The 18,563-nt window shown below is 43.8% G+C and overlaps 1 protein-coding gene across 2 annotated transcripts in view; it reads right to left on the bottom strand.

The window, feature by feature from the left end:
- Positions 1-3,006: 3,006 nt before the first annotated feature.
- LOC138246151 (cytosolic phospholipase A2 gamma-like) overlaps positions 3,007-18,563 on the bottom strand; it is a 643,618-nt gene continuing 628,061 nt past the window's right edge. For both annotated transcript variants that reach the window (XM_069200429.1, XM_069200431.1), the window contains exons 14-15: positions 13,702-13,885; positions 3,007-5,802 (exon numbers count right to left, since the gene is read on the bottom strand). In XM_069200429.1, the coding sequence (XP_069056530.1) occupies positions 5,621-5,802; positions 13,702-13,885 (366 nt within the window). In that variant the 3' untranslated portion in view covers positions 3,007-5,620. The remainder of the gene's footprint in view (positions 5,803-13,701; positions 13,886-18,563) is intronic.

Genomic DNA, 18,563 nt, shown 5'->3' with positions numbered 1-18,563 from the left:
CCGCCAGCACCAGCCCCACAGGCCCAGACAGGACCGCCAGCAGCAGCCCTGCTGGCCAAGACAGGACCAGCAGCAGCAGTCCCGCTAGCCAGGAGGCGACTGCCAGCACCAGCCCCGCTGACCCAGACAGGACCGCCAGCACCAGCCCCGCTGGCCCAGACAGGACCGCCAGCACCAGCTCCGCTGGCCCAGACAGGACCGCCAGCACCAGCCCCACAGGCCCAGACAGGATCGATAGCACCAGCCCTGCTGGCCCAAACAGGACCCCCAGCACCAGCCCTGCAGGCCCAGATAGGACCGCCAGCAGCTGAGTCGCTGCCAAGGACACCGCCGCCACAAGCACCGCTGCCAAGGACACTGCGGCAACAAGCACCACTGCCAAGGACACCTGCCGCCACCAGCACCGCTGAACAGGACACCGCCGCCACAAGCACTGCTGAACAGGACACCGCCGCCACAAGCACCGCTGCCAAGGACACCTGCCATCACCGGCACCGCTGAACAGGACACCGCCGCCACCAGCACTGCTGAACAGGACACCGCCGCCACAAGCACTGCTGCCAAGGACACCTGCCGCCACCAGCACTGCTGAACAGGACAGCGCCGCCACCAGCACCGCTGAACAGGACACCGCCGCCACAAGCACTGCTGAACAGGACACCGCCGCACCAAGCACTGCTGAACAGGACACTGCCGCCAAAAGCACCGCTGAACAGGACACTGCCGCCACAAGCACCGCTGGCCCATGAGTGCCAAGAGCACTGACTCTACTGTAACCGCCACGAGCAGGATTAGTCCCCCTCCAGAACCAGTGGAGATTTACATCCGCTACCTCTGTCCTTGGCAGGATGAAGCACTCTGGGCACAAAGCCCCCTCCAGAACCAGTGGAGAAAGGCATCCACTACCTCTGTCCTTGGCAGGATGAAGCACTCTGGGAACAAAGCCCCCTTCAAAACCAGTTGAGAAAGGCATCCACTACCTATGTCCTTGGCAGGATGAAGCACTCTGGGCACAAAGCTTACTCTAGAACCAGTGGAGACTGTTATCCACTTGAGAGACTGTGGCTTTGCAGTCCCCAGGATTGTACAGTGGGCAAACCACCCACTGTAGAGACTTGTGAGACTGTGGCTTTGCACTCCCCAGGAATGTACAGTGGGCAAACCAACCACTGTAGAGACTTGAGAGACCGTGGCTTTGCACTCCCCAGGACTGTACAGTGGGCAAACCACCCACTGTAGATACTTGTGAGACTGTGGCTTTGCACTCCCCAGGATTGTACAGTGGGCAAACCACCCACTGTAGAGACTTGTGAGAATGTGGCTTTTGGGCATGTGACCCCGTCGTGGATTTGGCGTCGTGCACTTAACCGGCTGAGGTGCCTCCCTTTCCCTTCCCCCTGAGGTGCCTGTTTTATTTTTATCTGATGCCCCTGCAGTGTTATCTCCGTCATGTTCGGGTATCTTTTGTGGGCCTCGCCCATGCAGTGTGGGCCCAATGTTCCATGGAATTAAATGGTGCAATACCTGGACTTCTATTCTTGATGTATATATTTGTTTATAGTGTATATACATTTTTGCGTACTGGATTTTAATAGATTACAAAGGTTACACTCATTTTCTTTTGTCTTTGCATTCTTCCAGGAAGGTTGGGGGGCGTAAATGTAATGTTTCATGCTGTATAAGTGTGTGTGTTGTCATCAGTGATGGTGGGGGTGTTGTGTGTTGCGTGTATGTGTCCCTGTTTTTTCCCTCCCCTGTGTCGTAGGTGTAGTACTCACCGTGGTCTTCGTCGCCAGCGTTCGTGCTCCTGGTAGAGGAGCAAGAAGATAAAGGCTGGAAAAATGTGAAACTCTGGTTCCATGGCGTCCTGGTTGCTCGTGGGGTGTGTAGAGGTGAGCGTTTTCCCTTCAAAGTCCAGTTTCCGCCGTGTTTTTGTTCGCGGTGAATCCGCCCCGGAAAAGGTGGCGGGTTGGTAGGTTGTGATACTGTGGACGGTACATTGTCTCCCACCTGTCTGTTGGCGGTGACCGCCGCGCTGTTTGTTTGTACCGCCGTGGCAGTCGGAGTGTTAAAGTGGCTGTCTTTGTTGGCGGTTTCCGCCACGGTCGTGATTCCATTTTTTTTTCAGCCGGCCTGTTGGCGGTCTTACCTCCGCTTTAACAGCAACCGCAAGGGTTGTAATGACCACCATAGTGTTATGAATGAACCCAATTGTGAAAGTCAAACTCCCATCTTTCTTTCCTACCTTGTTCTGTACTGACCCACAAATGTTTCCCTTTCAATCTCATTGCTACCCCATGTTTTGCCATATCTCCTCATCAGCTTGCATATTATATCCAAGGGTTCATGTCTCCTCATTAGCACCCTATATGCATTTACTGATACTCCATATATTACCATGATCCTCCCAAGTCTTCTCATTTCTATCCTGTAATTCTTCCAATTAACATCACTATCTCCCACATCTCACTTATGACCATCAACCTCAGCAACTGCTGACAGCCTTTCTCTTCATCAGCCTGCTATGTATTCCTTATGTATTACAAATAATATCTCCATTAGCCTTGTTGGCATCCTCTATTGGCCCATGCATTCATCCATATCTCCACCATGAACCACCACATGACTTCACAGTCCTCAGTCTTCCCACAGCCTCTAGTGTTGTTCCACCTTCTCCAAGTCTTCTTCTTCACTTAGCGGTTTCCGTGGAGTTGACCCGGATGCTGTGTGTGGTTCAACAAGAACAGTATCTACCGTTAAAATGGTGATATAATTTAGATACCTACAGTAAACCCATAGGGTGGCTGGTGGAATTGGCAGAGATACTTCGCAAAAATAGCAAGAGACGTCCCAATTGCTGTATGCTTCCAATGCAGATGTATTCAGTTGCAAAGAGATGGAGAAGGCAGGTTGGTAAAGTGACTCCTCATTTGTGACTGGGTAACATGGAATGGGAAGGGCATTAATCATAATGCATGGTTACATGGAAGACAAATGAAGCAGCTATATGTTTTTAAATATACTTTATTGCAAATATCAGACTAAAGCTTTTTAATGATTAATGAGTAATAACAAGCACCATACCCGGCTACCATAATGATGGTGAACACTACCCAGCTGGGACCATGCATGAATGATCACCACTCCTAGGCACAAGTGATGCCTGTACTCCTAAACACTTATATAGCTACACTTCATTGCACTAATGATATCTCTACTTCAAGGCACTATATATGAATGCTCTCCTAAACATCAATTCATTAATGATTATTGCACATCCTGCTACTAATTCATGTGGTTATATTGCTATTTGTGTAGCACAAACCTAGCCTATAGCATCAAGGCACTATACAAGGTCCAAGGTAAAGATTTAGGGCCTGATTTAGAGTGATTTAGAGTCACAAACGTTACGGATATTCTGTCCGCAGTATTACAAGTTCCATTGGCTATAATGGAATTGTGATGCAACAGATGGGAAATCCGTCATGTTTGTGACGGAGTAACTCACTCTGCCAAACTCTAAATCGGGCCCTTAGTCAGCATGTGATTGGAAGGGTAGCTGGTTTACTGCATCCTGATACAAGGCTCTTTAAAAAGGAGAATCTTCATCTCTGTACAAAACTGGAGCAGTATTGGGATGGTCCTTATGGATGCGAGACCATTATTAATAAGAAAAGCAGTCCTTAGAAAGAAAGCTTGGAAGACTATGGCCCAGATTTAAGAAGCTCTTGCACCACATTAGCGTAATTCTTTTTACGCTAATGTTGCGTTAGGCTTCAAAAATCGCTGCGCCAGATTTACAAAGTGGTGCAATGCATGCTTTTCACCACTTTGTAACCCCATGTGCCACGTTATGCCTGGGCCAAGCATATTATATGCGGGGGGGGGTGTTCCCCTTTTAGGGGGGCATAAAAAATGGGACAAAGAAATCTGAAAGATTTCTTTGTGCCATTTCTTGCAGAATTTTTAATGCCTGTATTGACCAGGCGTTAAAAGAAGGCACACAATTATTTATAATGGGCCTCGATCTGCTTTGCAGGGTTAGCATAAAAAATGTTGATGCTAATCCTGCCAAGCCCCAAACTAACATCGAAAATGTTTATGATAATTCCCTAATTACTGCCATGGTGCACCGTATGATAAATACGGCGCACACATGGTGGCGTTAGGGGGGGCGATAAGAGGAGCAGGAAAAGTGGCACTGCAATGGATGCAGCACCCCTTTTCTTAAATATGCCCCTAGTTGACACAACTGTTGCCTATTCTTCCTGCCAGATGAGCTCCCCAGCACCAAACTTGCTTGACATTGGCAAAGATGTTGAAAACACTGCTGGTCACTGCTGAGGCCAGCATTCTATGGAATTAGTGATAGCCAGGACTTTAAAACAACAAATACAATTTCTCGCTCTCTACTAATTATTAAGGGGTATATTTATCAAAGTTTTGAATAACCCTTGTGCCATGCAAGGAGATTCAAGAGTGATTCAAAACCTACATTAAATTTATCAAGCAGTGTAAGGTCAAATTGCTGCCTTGCATTAATCTGCCTAAGGAAAGCATACCATGGATGGAGTGTGGGTGTTCCCATGCATCCACTCATGGATTCGGATTCACTCCCAAACTTGCTAACATTGGTAGACCTGGGAATGCATCAGAATTGTATGCCTCCCCACCAGAGGCGCAACAAGGAGAAATAGTTTAATTTCTCCTTGTTGTTTCCTCTAAGTGTGCTGCATTCTGCAGTGCACTTAGAGAGAGGAAAACGCATCAGATAATTGTTTTTGTGCAGGGCGGTGTGCCATCCTGCACAAAAACAATCCTGCCTGCAACACAGGCACCCTTGCATCATGTTGCAAGGAGGCCTACATTGGAACTAGGCAGCCAAACGTGTGCCAGTGATAGGAAAAGACAAGAATGTGCTGGAGAAATAGTAAATACAACACATTTCTGCCCATTCCTTTTCACTCAGCCCAGCACAGCAAGGTGGCTTGCTGTGTTGCATTTCATGAATTTTCGATAAAGATTGCCCTCGATATACATCCTGACAATAATGCAGGGCACAACTTCAGAGCACTTCCCGGGAACTATATATTATCTGTCCCAGTTTGGCTATTATGAAAAAATTAATGTACCCACTTATACAAAATACTTTAGTTCGTTTTCAGAACTTTCTCTAAAGATTATTTCTTTATTGCCAATACATCGCTTAAAAAAATAGCTTTACGTTATCAATTTAGAAATATTTTGTTTTACATCTTTCACCAGGCCTTCACTTATAGAGAGAGACTCGTCGCTAGGCGTTGCTTCACAAAATATCCTTATTTCCAACGTTCAAATATTTGACGGCATGCACTAAACAGTTTAAATAATCTCTCTGGTTTCTAGTTTTGAGTTTGTTTGGGCAGCTATAATAAAGAGCTGTCCTGTAGTGATCACTACAATATGATGCGTGCTTCTAGACATTATGTTGTTAATTTGTATACTTTTAGATTTGAAATCAGGAGAAGGCAGAGCAAGTGAAAAAAGAAAGTTAAACATCTATGCTTGCTGAAATTATTATGTATTTTGGCATTGTTTGCCACTATGCTGCTGGTAATATTCATTACTTTTAGATTTGAAATCAGACAACTGGGCAACCTGCCCTTTTGATAAATGAATTTTGTTGGACGAGCTGTATCATCTTCTGCTTAATTTGTTCGGCGCAGTTCACCACGTTCTCTTTTGCGTAGCTCTGCAGCGAGACTGTTTCGGGTTTCGTATACTGGGTTCGAAAATATGTGTATTTAATTGCAGTGTTCTCACCTGTGAACCGAATAATGAATACCGGTTAGCATTAACACATAGTGGTATATTCAATATCCAAACAGCAGAGTTGTATATATTTAAACGGCAAAGTTTTATAAACGTATTTGAAATATCAGTGCTATGTGCGATAGGTGGAAATCAAATCTATTTAGTGTAACATGGAGCCTATATTTAGGTAGCTCAGATCAGTCAGTTTACAGGAATGTCATGACGGGATCCATCTAAAATTAAGTGCCCGCAATGGGCTATCAGGCATGTAATATCGATATAGAAACCCAAATGAGTGATCAGCTGGCCTATTAGACGTATTTAAATAAAATAGAAAAGGTAAGTCTTCGAGAGTTACGTGAACATAAGTGTAATACATATGTTAGGCTACATTAATTTAGCAGCCTATTTCTACTGCACAGAAATAATAAATGTACTTATTACCAGTGTCTTGGTTAATTCTGACCTGTGGGTAAAGCCCCGTTTACATATGGGTTGGAATAACGAGTTTGTTTTTTCATTCAGTTTCGGCAGATCAAACGTGCCGACATGCAATGGGTGAAAAGCATACAGTATTTACTGTATCATGAGTATTTTGGTGCATTAAACACCAAAATCCACATTCTAATCCCCCAATCTCATAATAGGTGTTATTTTGTTCACCTGATAAATAATGTACCTCGTGATATCGTTCTTTATCAGTGGTTAAACACCTAAATTCCTAATCAGGCCCTAAGTAGAACACCTTTGTACTTCAATCCAAGTGGGTTTAAATGAGCATGTTTATTTTCCCTCACTGTAGGCATGACTGGAAGAGCTAAAGTCCATAAAAACAAAAGTCTAATTGGCTGAATGTGTAGATGTCACCACCAGTAGTTACTCTTGTCGTCATTCCAGCTCACCATTTTATACTCGCTATGTCTTTCGAGACATACACCATTATTATTATATATAAAGCAGCCTTGTCCCTGACCCAAAAAGGGAAGTATAGCCCAAACTGCAAGGCCACGCCCAAATGAACAAAAGCAACATCAAATTGGTTTCAGCTTTAGGAGACTCATCCAAGAGATATATCTTAAGTCTGGTTTTAGACTAAGCACAGGGCCCTGTTCTGGGCACACCCTTCCCATTTAGAATACACCACTTAGAAAAGCAAAACAAGGTAGAGCTATATATCTGACCTAAAGCAGCCAGCAGCCTGCCTGCATGATGAGAGAGGGAAGGAGTCTGCCAATCCTGCAAGATGAGTGTTTGTCCAGGAGCAGCAAGGTGCAGCATGACCACTGTGTATTGGAACATCCAGGCGAAAAGAACGAGGAGAGTAATCTGTGGACCCTGGTGTCTATGAACCTGCAGTGGATCTCTCTACAGTTGCTCTGGGCAGAAACAGTCAAGACTCAGACAGTGTTTGTAAGGCCCAGACAGGGCTGTGTGACTGAGTCAAAATCCAGCCTGTGCAATGCTATGTCACCATCAGGAGATCAGCCAGTGTGTTTCCATGTCACCATCAAAAGAGAAGCATTTGCGTCCCCATGCTACCATCAGAAGATCAGCATGAGTGTGGCCTCATTGTCATTAAAAGAGGGGCCTCAACATGACCATGGAAGTGGAGGAAGGAAAGGCACACTGAGAAGCAAGACTGGCAGCTGCCCAATAGACTGATCCACTCTGTATGGAAAAAACATTTTAAAAACTGAACTGTGGGAAACTGTGCACAGGAATGTTAAAGGTAAGATATGCACCTAAAGCATACTTATGCTGACACCTTATTCCAATGGCATGTTACTTGAGGTGTTTCTTGGCTCAGTTTTTAGAATCACAGTAAGATACCCCTGGCACATCAAAGGCAATGACCCCAACCTCCACGGTTCTAGCCCTGTAGTTTCAGCTTGGTCTGTGCCCCCACCCCTCGAAAGGGTCTGTTGGACCTGGCCCTTTTACAGGGTCATTCCCCAGACTTTTTGCTTTTTGCCTCCTTATTTTTCTGACCTTTGTTGACTGACGTTTTGACTCTGAGCACTTTTTCACTGCTAACCAGTGCTAAAGTGCATGTGCTCTCTCTTACAAATTTGGTATGATTGGATTCTACCTGATTGGCATTTTTAATTTACCTATAAGTCCCTTGTAAAGTGGTATCCCTATAACCAGGCCCTGTAAATTAAATGCTACTAGTGGGCCTGCAGCGCTGCTTGCACCACCCACTGAAGTAGCCTGTCAAACCTATCTAAGGCCCGCTAGCGCAGAGCCTGTGTGCGCAGTTTCCTGCCACAGGGACCTACCATCTAAATTTACTTGCCAGGCCGAGAACTCCCCTTTTAATACATGCAAGTCACCCCTAAGGTACGCCCTAGCTTGCCCTTTGGGCAGAGTGCCATGTATGTAGAAGGCAGGACATGTGCCATGTTGTGTGGCCTGTCCTGGTAGTGACAAACAGCCTAACTTGGTGTCTCACTGCTGTGAGTGCTGCCCTCTCATAGGATTGCATTGGAAATGCCCTGCCTTATGTGTAAGGGTTATTGTCTGATTTATGAGGTGTAGCGTAGGCATGTTTGGTATGGTTGTGACATTGGTAAGAAATGCTGCTTACTGGTGTAGGTGTATTTGTTATTACTATCACAGAAATGCCACTTCTAGAAAGTGTGCATTTATCTGTGCTTATGACTTTGGTGTTTTGCAGCTTGTCTCCAATCAACGTCTGGGCAGACTGACAGCTGGGGCGTTGTGCATACTTCTCAGACAGCCTGAACACAGGGGGGGTATTGGTGACACAGAGGTGCATCTACATATTGTAAAGTCTTCCTGGGCTGAGAGAAGGGAGAGGCGGGCACACCTGCATTTGTAAAGACTGTGCCCTGGCCTCACACAATAGGGTTGTTAACCCCCCTCTGATGTTTGGAGCCTGTACTGAAAGGAGAGAGGGGGCACTCCCAGAACCAATTGTAACTGGCTGGAACCTCATCTCCCTACCATTGTGAAACACTGTAAGAACTGACTATAAGTACAGGGGAATGTTCCCCACAATTTGAACACTCTTGGAACTTGAAACGGGACACAGGACCCTGATGAATGGACTCACCAGGAAACCACCTTGGACTGCTGCTGCTGTGCTGACCTGTGACCTGCCTGGTCACTAGAAGGACTGTCACCCTCTGCAAACCTTGTGCTGGCCTGTAGCTGGGCCCACCAGCCTGTGCTCCCCTTGTCTCATTGGTTGCTCCCAGGGGCAGGGTGCTGTGGCCCCTAACCCCTGCCAAACATCCTACAGACTTTGGCCACAAGCACTTTTCAAAGGGCGCTCTTCTTGTTGCTAGAAACATATCACCGCCGCAGCCCGGGCTTCAGATTGGCCGTAGCGCCTTAAAAAGCGCTTCGTTGTCGGGCGCTGCATCTGTGACTAGCGTGAGGACCGCGCTGTTCGTTGTGCCCCCAGGGCACTTGCTGAGGTTAAGAAAGGAGCTGGGCTGCTCCTATTGTGCCCCCGGGTGACGCACGTTTTACGGAGCGCACCCGGGGCACACGACGGTGCCAACTCCCTGAGCTGCCTCCCTCGTGGACGAGGGACGGCAGCAGAGCGGCTCGCACATCAGACCGGGTGCGGCCGCTGCAGGAAGCAGACGAGGAGCCTCAACGGAGGCCCCTGCTTCCTTTACCTCCTTTGGGCAGCCGCACCGCAGACAAGGGCGGCTGCCCCCTTGCACGCAGGACACGGGGAGAAAATGGAAGTTCCCTTCTCCCCGGTCACTGGCCTAGGGGGCGATCGCCCCCCCCCCTTTAATCTTTGTGGTTCTTTGGGCCCCCCCCTCTTCGGAGAGGGCCATTAGAGGCCAGGGGTGCCCCACAAGGATCGCGTGTCCCCGGATGGGCCAGTTCTTCCTTTTGTTATGGTAGGGAGGGTGCAGATCACCCCTCTCTCCCAGTAGACCGGCACGGCCCCCGTTTTCCATGCATAGGAGCGCCGGGGCCCCCCATACTCCTCCTTAGGCACTGGAAGTGCCTCTTCATCCAACCAGGTACTTTTTCTAAGGGACCAGTAATAGTGATAATCCAAAGTTCTTTGGTTCATATATTACCTACCTGTGTTTGATGTTCTTTTTACATATATAAGTGCTAATGTTCCTGTTATGGGCATGTCTAGCTGATATGTATATATATGACTTGTGATATATTCTCTAAGGGTTCTTTTATTCAGGAATTGTTCATAACAAGTGCATATATCTTTTATTCTAATTCCTGACTACTGCTTATGTTGCAGAATCCTGAGTACTTACGAGTTCTAATGTGACAACTGCATATACTTGCAGAGTATTAGTAACTTGTGTAACCTTCTGACAACTGCTAAGGTAGCAGGGTATAACTTACGTGTAATATTGGTCTAATTATGTTTTGTGCAATACAGATTATTTTTACATAGCTCAGTGTTGTGTTTATTTTGTGGTGTACATTTTGCGTCACATGTGTTGTGGGTTGTGCAAACGCTTTACACATTGCCTCCAGGTTAAGCCTGACTGCTTGTGCTAATCTACCAAGGGGGTGAGCAGGGGTTATCTTGGACGTGTAACTCGCAAGCCCTGACTAGAGTGGGTAGGATCTGCCTGGCTGAGGTGCATACCCTAGCCAACCAGAAACCCCATTTCTAACAGGGTCTGACAATTAAGTAGTGATATTCTCAAAGAAGGGGAATACAAGGTCACATCAATGACCTTCCAGATGCTTAGACTGAAGCATTCCCTGGGTACAACTCAGTAATAAACATGAATCCAAGAGTTATAATGTTTTAGGAACATAGTGGCAGTGGTGGATTTGGGATTCAATAATCCCCCAAAAATACAATTGGAGGTCTGCAAAAGAATGGTGGCAAGCAATTTGTCAATTAAGGGAACACAATTGGTAGAAGTGCCAAAGCTCCTAAAATGAATGAGAAGGAATAAGTCTGCATTTTAAAAGTAAGAATTTCAGCACAAGTAACAGACTCTGAAGGAGTGCAAAAGAGATTTCAAGAGATTCTCTAATAGAAATGGAAACAACTCTATCTAGTCTTAAGGGTCAGTTGAAGAGAAGATTCTTGGACAGGGGATTGAACTTCTAGTACAAGGTCATTACTTAAGAAGAGACAAAGCCATGATTTTGAAGGCAAGAACCGAGTTCACGGAAACGTGCCCATCTTTCAGAATCATGAACAACAGCTTCTTTGTTTGGAATTCAAATGATTACAACCTCACTCAGCTGCTACTGCGTCCTTTTCTTTGTCTGCTCCATCATGTTTGCAGTACTACTTGAGGTTCTAAGATGGCAGAACACATAATCTATTTTAAAACAAATGAGAACTTAATTATTCATTTTTCACCTCAAGGTTTAGCTCCTTCTATTCTCCTATCGCCTGCAGATGAAGGGCAAGTTGCCCTTTTAGCTCATAATCTCAATCCTTTTGTCTCTCCGAATCCGTCTTCCCTGTTTATCTTCTCATGGAGCATTAAATTGAAGTTTTTAATCTCTCTTATTGTTTGCTATATTTAAAAATGTTGTGGATAGTCTGGTCTTTCATTCTCTCTAACTGTAAAATGTATTGATGGTTACAATAGTGTTATATTGTAATCATGAACAATTAGATAAAAAGCCACTTATGCATGATACCTTTCTAGCATCTCAACTTGCCTCTTCCTGAGATCTCAATTGCCCACTCTATGTGACACATATTGTTACCTTTCCTACAAAGATACGACATATATATATACGTATGTATATACGTATATGTATATATATATATATATATATATATATATATATATATATATATATATATATACACATATATATATATATAGACATACATACAATGCTTTGCTAGGTGTCAAATGACATGGTCGGGTGCCGTGGCATAATATTAGACAAGGTCACAGTACTTGAAACTTAGACTTCACTTCTGGGTTAAGAAGCTTTACAAAGTTGTGGGTCGCAGAATTAAAAAACCTGGAGTGCCTTAAGGTCAGTACTTTGATACCAGTCTGTCTGGGACCCAAGTATTGTGTTGGGGGAGGGGTGTGTCTGCAGGCGAAAAACAAGGCATATTGAGAGATATGTGCGGAACCAAGAACTGAAAAAAGGTGATAGCCGGTCACACCTATCGTGCCCTGGCTAACAGAGCTCTGTGTGGAATAATAATCATAGAAGGAGTGTCTGCGGTAAGTTACAGTTCAGGAGTGAGGTGCATTTACAGGGTCATGTGGGAACTCGCAGTACTGGAATAGAAAGGAGAGATGCATGTTCGGGTGCAAAAACAGCTGTCTGAAGCACAAGTGCTCATATATTATGGGGTGTTACAATATGAATTGGGGTGCTTAATGACACACAACCTGTGTGAGAGCACACAATGTGCGAGACAACATATAATTGATAAAACTACCCATTTAGCCAGTAGGCTTTTGTTGTTTACAATACTATAACCTAAAATGTATTTTATCCCAATGCTTTTGGAAATTGTGTTAAGCAGTTGTCTGACTACACAAGAATACTGAAATACCCTCTGAAGTCATTCCTTAGTTACCGTTATTTTAATTAAAAGGCCAGAATGAATAGAGCTCACCCTTTTGGAAGGTTATATATATCTTATGATTTTTCACAGTCGCTGGAGCCCATTTTTGCGATTTTTTACCATGTTGTTGCTCAAGTGCTTGAGAGGTCCAGTGATGCTTAATTACGCTAATCAGTACACTGGAAGCCTGAAAACTCCCACCTCTTTTTGGTCAAAGAATGTTAGCAAGTATGCTGTTTTTCTTATAGAAATATATCAGCATTTCCAAGGCATGGGCTTGTTCAATCTACCCACAGTGTGATAGACGATGATGGAAATGTAAGTACCTGTAACTCAACTAGCATTCATGCAGTACCTAGATAGCGAGAGAACTAGCTGTTGCTTCACTTAGCCAGAGGCGTGGCAAGGCTGTCTTGGCTGCAGTGAAAGCAAGGAAAGTGGGTCCACTTACTTCTGGTTACATAGTAAAATTCAGCAAAAGGCATGACTAAGCGGGCCCCTAGGCCTCTGACCCAGGGTGGCACTGCAGTTGCTGCAGCACTGATAGCTACAGCCCTATATCGAGTGTTTAAAGTGGCATGGTCTGCCACACACCACTACTCTGATTCCACCTCTGAGCAGTGATGGCCTATCATTAGACCACTCACTTCCCATTCCGTAGCATGGTGACTGTATGCCAAGCTAAGCCAAGGCTAGCCTAACAGTCACTCATCATATCAGGGTCAAGGGGCCAAGCACTCTACATGTGCTAATAATGCACGTGCACCTGGAAGTGTGAGCCAAAGTTTATCACGCATATGATCTTATAGCCCTGTGGGCAGTAATCTCATCAGCCAGGCTAAGCCCCGTGTGATCCTTTTCCTCATGATGAGGAGGCCAGTAACTGATAAAGTCAGACCTGGGCTCTTCAAGATTAGGTCCTAAAGAGCCCAAGGCTGATTGTCTATCAGCAATGTCTCACTACCCTTTCCCAACTTGTCACAGAGTGCGTGTTATCAGCAAGTCTCCACACCCATTCAGCAAGTCTCCTCACGCATTACTGACCCTTTTGCATCCAGGATCTCACAGCGCCTTGAGTGGAGCATTCAGATGCTTGCACAACATTGATGGTGAGTACCCTGAGGCAGAATGTGGTGCCAGTGGTAGAGGTGTGCAGCCCCTGCAATGGTAGTGGTTGGCACTCTTTACAAATTAAGCACTGAAACTATGGACATACATATTTGATGCTAAACTCATGATTCTCTAAAAAAGAACCCAGTGTGACCAGTGCGGCTTCCTTCTTCAAGAGTCACGTGATTAAATAATCAGGTGCTGCTTACACTGCAAATGATACAAGGATACATATGTGCACAACTTAACTGTTGCTCTCAGATACTTACCTTTGTCATTCTGCTTGTTAAAAAGCGGCATGTGAATTAATATTGGTACTCCAACTGTTCCAATACTCTGTTCCTCAAATATGTAGCAGGAGTAATTGGCAATAGATCCTTCCCCTGGTGGGATACCTTTAAAGGGGAAGGGAATGTTGTTTTCAGAGCAATACTTTGCAGCCCTTTCCAGAGTCTAGAATAGAAAGAGAAAGTGTTCTTCAGCAATTCAACTAAACTGCATTTACTAATGAGGTGGCTTAACATGTAAATTATTGTAAGATCGCTATCTCTCACAAAAAGAAGTGCTCAAAATCTTTATGAAAAAACAAACGGGTGGACAATCTGTTATTTTGCCTAGGGAACATACTTCCCTGCACCGCCTTCAGAATGCTATATGTGACATGTGCATGGTTTCACTGTACTTAGGAGTGACATTCTACAGCTAAATATGTGACACTTTGAGTGACCCCATTTTTTACTGTGTATAATGCAGTTAATGAGCTGCATACCAAAGTGGGTTGGGACCTTCGACACTATAAACAGACAAGTCACCATTACCTACTGTGATAACAAGAATTCAATTGTGTTTCGCTCTGGTTAACACACAGACATCTGCAAAGAGACTACATTGACCAATTGAGGTTTCATAATATAAAAACTTAACCTTGCATTTATATTTCATTTTAGGTGTGTGGGTTATTTTAAAGGTAATTACTTGTAGGTGAAAAAATCCAACAAAAACATAGACAGAATTATTATGTCATTTTTAACCATGTTGTGCAGTTCTCGCACCCCACGCTCTGACCTGGCCCCATTGTAATCAGTTCAGTTCTCTGCTGCCGCCTGCCGGACACACCTATGCTAACCAGAAATGACTGGCAGGGCAGGCTGAGCCAGTAGAGTCTTCGAAAGTGTCTTCTGGGGGGAGTCTGGCTGCCGTCTGAAATGGCCGTCTCAACGTAGAGCTCCGAGACTGGAGGGGATAAGGATTACCCAAAGAGCTGTCAAAAAGCCTCCTTGGAGTCAGAATGAATGGAAATATACATGTGATAACAGTCGAAGTAAGAGATGCCAGTTAAAACGGAGTTCCTGATTGAAGCCCTGAAGCCTGGCTACAAATCACCTGAATACAAATCACCTGAACACGAGGCCCCTCAGCTGAGCAAAGAACAACACTTTCTGTCAGGACACAGAGTCAGCTGCTGAAGAGATATGTTTAAACTGGGAGGCTGCACTGGGGAATTAAATTACTGTTGACCTTTGGTTGAACTCTCCACACAGCACAGGGAAGCCTCTGACAAGTCTCAACTCTGAGGTATTTTCTCTTCACTTAACTGTTCAGACTCCATTTCCTGAATGTGTGAGCACAGGATTTTCTTGTCAGCTGAGTGTGTGGAGCAAATGCAGTTCCGAAAGTGAGTGTTGTACACCATTTCTGCAGCTGAGAGACTCTGTGAAAGTTACTCATTCTGTCAGGAAATACAGCCAGTTTCTTAACAGATAAGTGGAATTCCCTTTCTTGAAAGGCTCCTGTAGGGGAAACATATGGACTTTCACTTCTGAGGTATTTCTATTCATTTGACAGTTTAGAGTCTGCTACACAATTAAGTAAATGCTGGAATTCCTATCAGCAGAGGGTGTAAAGCGAATTTTGATAGGCAGGCAAAACAAGTGAGCTATTTCTGATGCACTGATTCTCAGGGACACCTGTCTGAAAGCATTCAGTCATTATTTTTTAAAATTATAGAAGTCTGTGGCAAAGACTAATTCTGTCAGGAAACACAGCCAGCTGCTCGTGAGATAAGTGAAAAGGCTGCTGTAAGAGAAGCCTCTGACAACTGTCAACTCTGAGGTATTTCTCTTCACTTAACTGTTCACGATCCACAATGTGATTATGTAAGCGCAGGAATTTCTTGTCTACAGGTGTGTGGCGTAAATACAGTTTGGCAAGTGAGTGTTGTACACCGTTCCTACAGCTGAGACAGTTTGTCAAAATTGCTCATTCTATCAGGAAACACAGACAGTTTCTGAAGAGATATGTGAAATTCCTTTCCTTGAATGTCGAAAGGCTGCTGTATGAGAAGAATATGAACTTTCACTTCTGAGATATTTCTCTAAATTTGACAATTCAGACTCTACTACGAAATTAAATAAATGCCGGAATTCCTATCAGCAGAGGGGGTAAAGTGAATTTGGGTAGGCAGGCGAAAACTCTACAACATTTCTGATGCACTGTTTCTCAGCGACACCCGCTTGAAAACATGTAGCCATAATTTTTAAATCCCAGATGTCTGTCACCATTTACAGTGTTAAAATCTACCTACTTTGTGAGTCAATTGGATATCATATTTGATTACTAAGCTGTACTTATTTTTTGTCTTCTCTAACATTAAAATATAACAGTATGGCCAGTGGCAAATCTAATAGAAAGCCTTTGTTTACACAAATAGTAGGGAACACTGTACCTCCAGGCACGTCTACTATTGTCCCACAAGACATTGCTTCAATGGACCTTATTTTAAAAGAGATCTCTGCCGTGGGGCAAAGATTGGGATCTATGGATGTAAAAATTTCAGATCTCGCAACAGACATGAAGACAATACGGATGGATCTAAACTCTTTTCATGCCAAAGTGGAAATTTTAGATCAAAGACCCACTTTTTTGGAAGAGAAATTAGATAATGCAGAGTATTGGGGTCCGGATATCTGGCACCTAAAACAAAAAGTTATAGATTTGGAAGACAGGGCCCGAAGAAATAACATTCATTTTTATGGAATTCCAGAAAAAATTGAAGTCAATAATGATGTGAAGAACTTGCTACTAACGTTAATACTGCGGCTACTGAACATATCTTTTGAGCATCCCCTTGAGTTGCAGAGAGCTCACAGAATTCGATCAAGAACTTCAACTTCAACTCTTGAATCTAGACCTAGATCGATTATAGCATGCCTCTTACGTCATGAACAGGTCCGCTAAATATTAACAGCTGCTCGTAAACATGGTCCGTATGACTTGGAAGGCCATAAAGTATTTATTGCTGCAGACTTCTCCACTGAAACCAATGCCAAACGAAAAGCGTTCCTGCAACTTAGGCCAAGACTTCACAAATGGGATATCAAATATGGTCTTTTAGAACCTGCCACAATGTGGATCACAATAGATGGGAACTCAAGGGATTACACGGAGCCTGAGGATCTGGTACGCTTCCTGGACAGTTTGGATGACCAACATATGGACTCAACACAACTGAACAAAACATCTATGAATAGTCCGCTTCAATTACAGAAAGATCCACAAAGCCACTGCACCGGTAGATTACACGTCCGTACCTTTAAGAAACAGTTTGACAGAGATAAAGCAGTCCACTGCGTAAAGTCACTCACACAGGAAAATCCCAGAGACAAATCGAGATCACCTCTAAAGTCACCCACGTCTTTTAATAAAGTAACTGATGCTTAACCTTCCACTATCACTTCTTCCAGCTAGATGAGTATATTTATACATGCTATGTAATAATATAATGTTATTACTGTTTTACTGCAGTTATTCATTCTGATGGATATGATTTATTTCCTATCCTCATATATTGCTGTTCAATAACCATGTAAATTTCCTACTGTATTTGTATTTGCAGATTTTCTCTTGGATAGATTTTATAACTCCATGGAGTGGTTTTTCTTATAATATATTTACCATGAGTGGTTTTCCTTTCTCCCCTCCAGAGTCTGGGTTTCAAATCGAGGTTTAGACCCACTGACGAAAGATATTATTTGATCTGCAGTGTTCTTTTACATTCTAGCACTTAGAACGGTATACTTACACCATTTAGAGTTTAGTGTTAACAATATTTTATGATTATAGTTCCACATATTGGTTTCAGGTTTACTATACTCCAGATAGTTTTTTTTTCTTTTTTCCCTCCAGCAAGTTCTCATTATCACATTACCATATAATTTATCTACTTCCTTTTCCCTTTTTTAGCATTTTGACTCAGTTTCACACAGTACAAATATACTCTAACATTTTTAGTCAGCATCATGACAACAAGTCCTATGCAAATTGTCTCTCTCAATGTCAATGGCTTTACTAATTACATTAAAAGGAAGAAAATTCTTTCCTATTTAGCCTCCAAACATACTGACATTGCTCTCATCCAGGAAACTCATCTATTTGATATAGAATCAGAAAAATTAAAACGAGATTGGGTAGGCCAGATTCTTTACAGCTGCACATCCCCTTCTCACATATCAGGAGATGCTACATCCCACACTACTACTAGAAAAAGTGGTGTAGCCATTCTAATACGGAAAACACTGCAATGCCAAATACTTCAGTCATGGTCAGATGAGGATGGTAGATTTGTTTAAGTTGGTAACAATATATTAGGAGTGGGTTCCATTTATGCCCCTGTTGGGACTAAAGCCCCCTTTTCCTTCATTTAAATGGAATTCTAACAGAAATGGGAATTTCCAGAATAGTTTTGGGAGGCGATTGAAATCTTGTGCCAGATGTGATCTTAGACAGAACAGGTCCCCTGGACACAACTCATGGTAGAGATAGAGCCATACTGGGAGGCATCAGAGAAGATAATGGTTTGATCGATATATGGCGTTTACTACATCCATCAGATAAGGGGTTTACATATCACTCGACAGTACATGATTCCCATTCTAGAATAGATGACTTCCTTATTTCACATTCTATTACACCACAAGTACTAGATTGTGATATTTTAGAAATTGCACTGTCAGATCACGCTCCTATCAGTCTCCAGCTTGATTGGGGTCTGAAACGCCCTTGTAGGAAACCATGGTGATTAAACATATCCCGCTACAAACTACCGGCAGAAAAGTCACAATTACAATCACAT

This window comes from Pleurodeles waltl, chromosome 7 (genome assembly GCF_031143425.1).
Source record: "Pleurodeles waltl isolate 20211129_DDA chromosome 7, aPleWal1.hap1.20221129, whole genome shotgun sequence".
NCBI lineage: Eukaryota > Metazoa > Chordata > Amphibia > Caudata > Salamandridae > Pleurodeles > Pleurodeles waltl.
The sequence above is the reverse complement of the archived record's forward strand: the minus strand, read 5'-3'. Positions and strand labels throughout refer to the sequence as shown.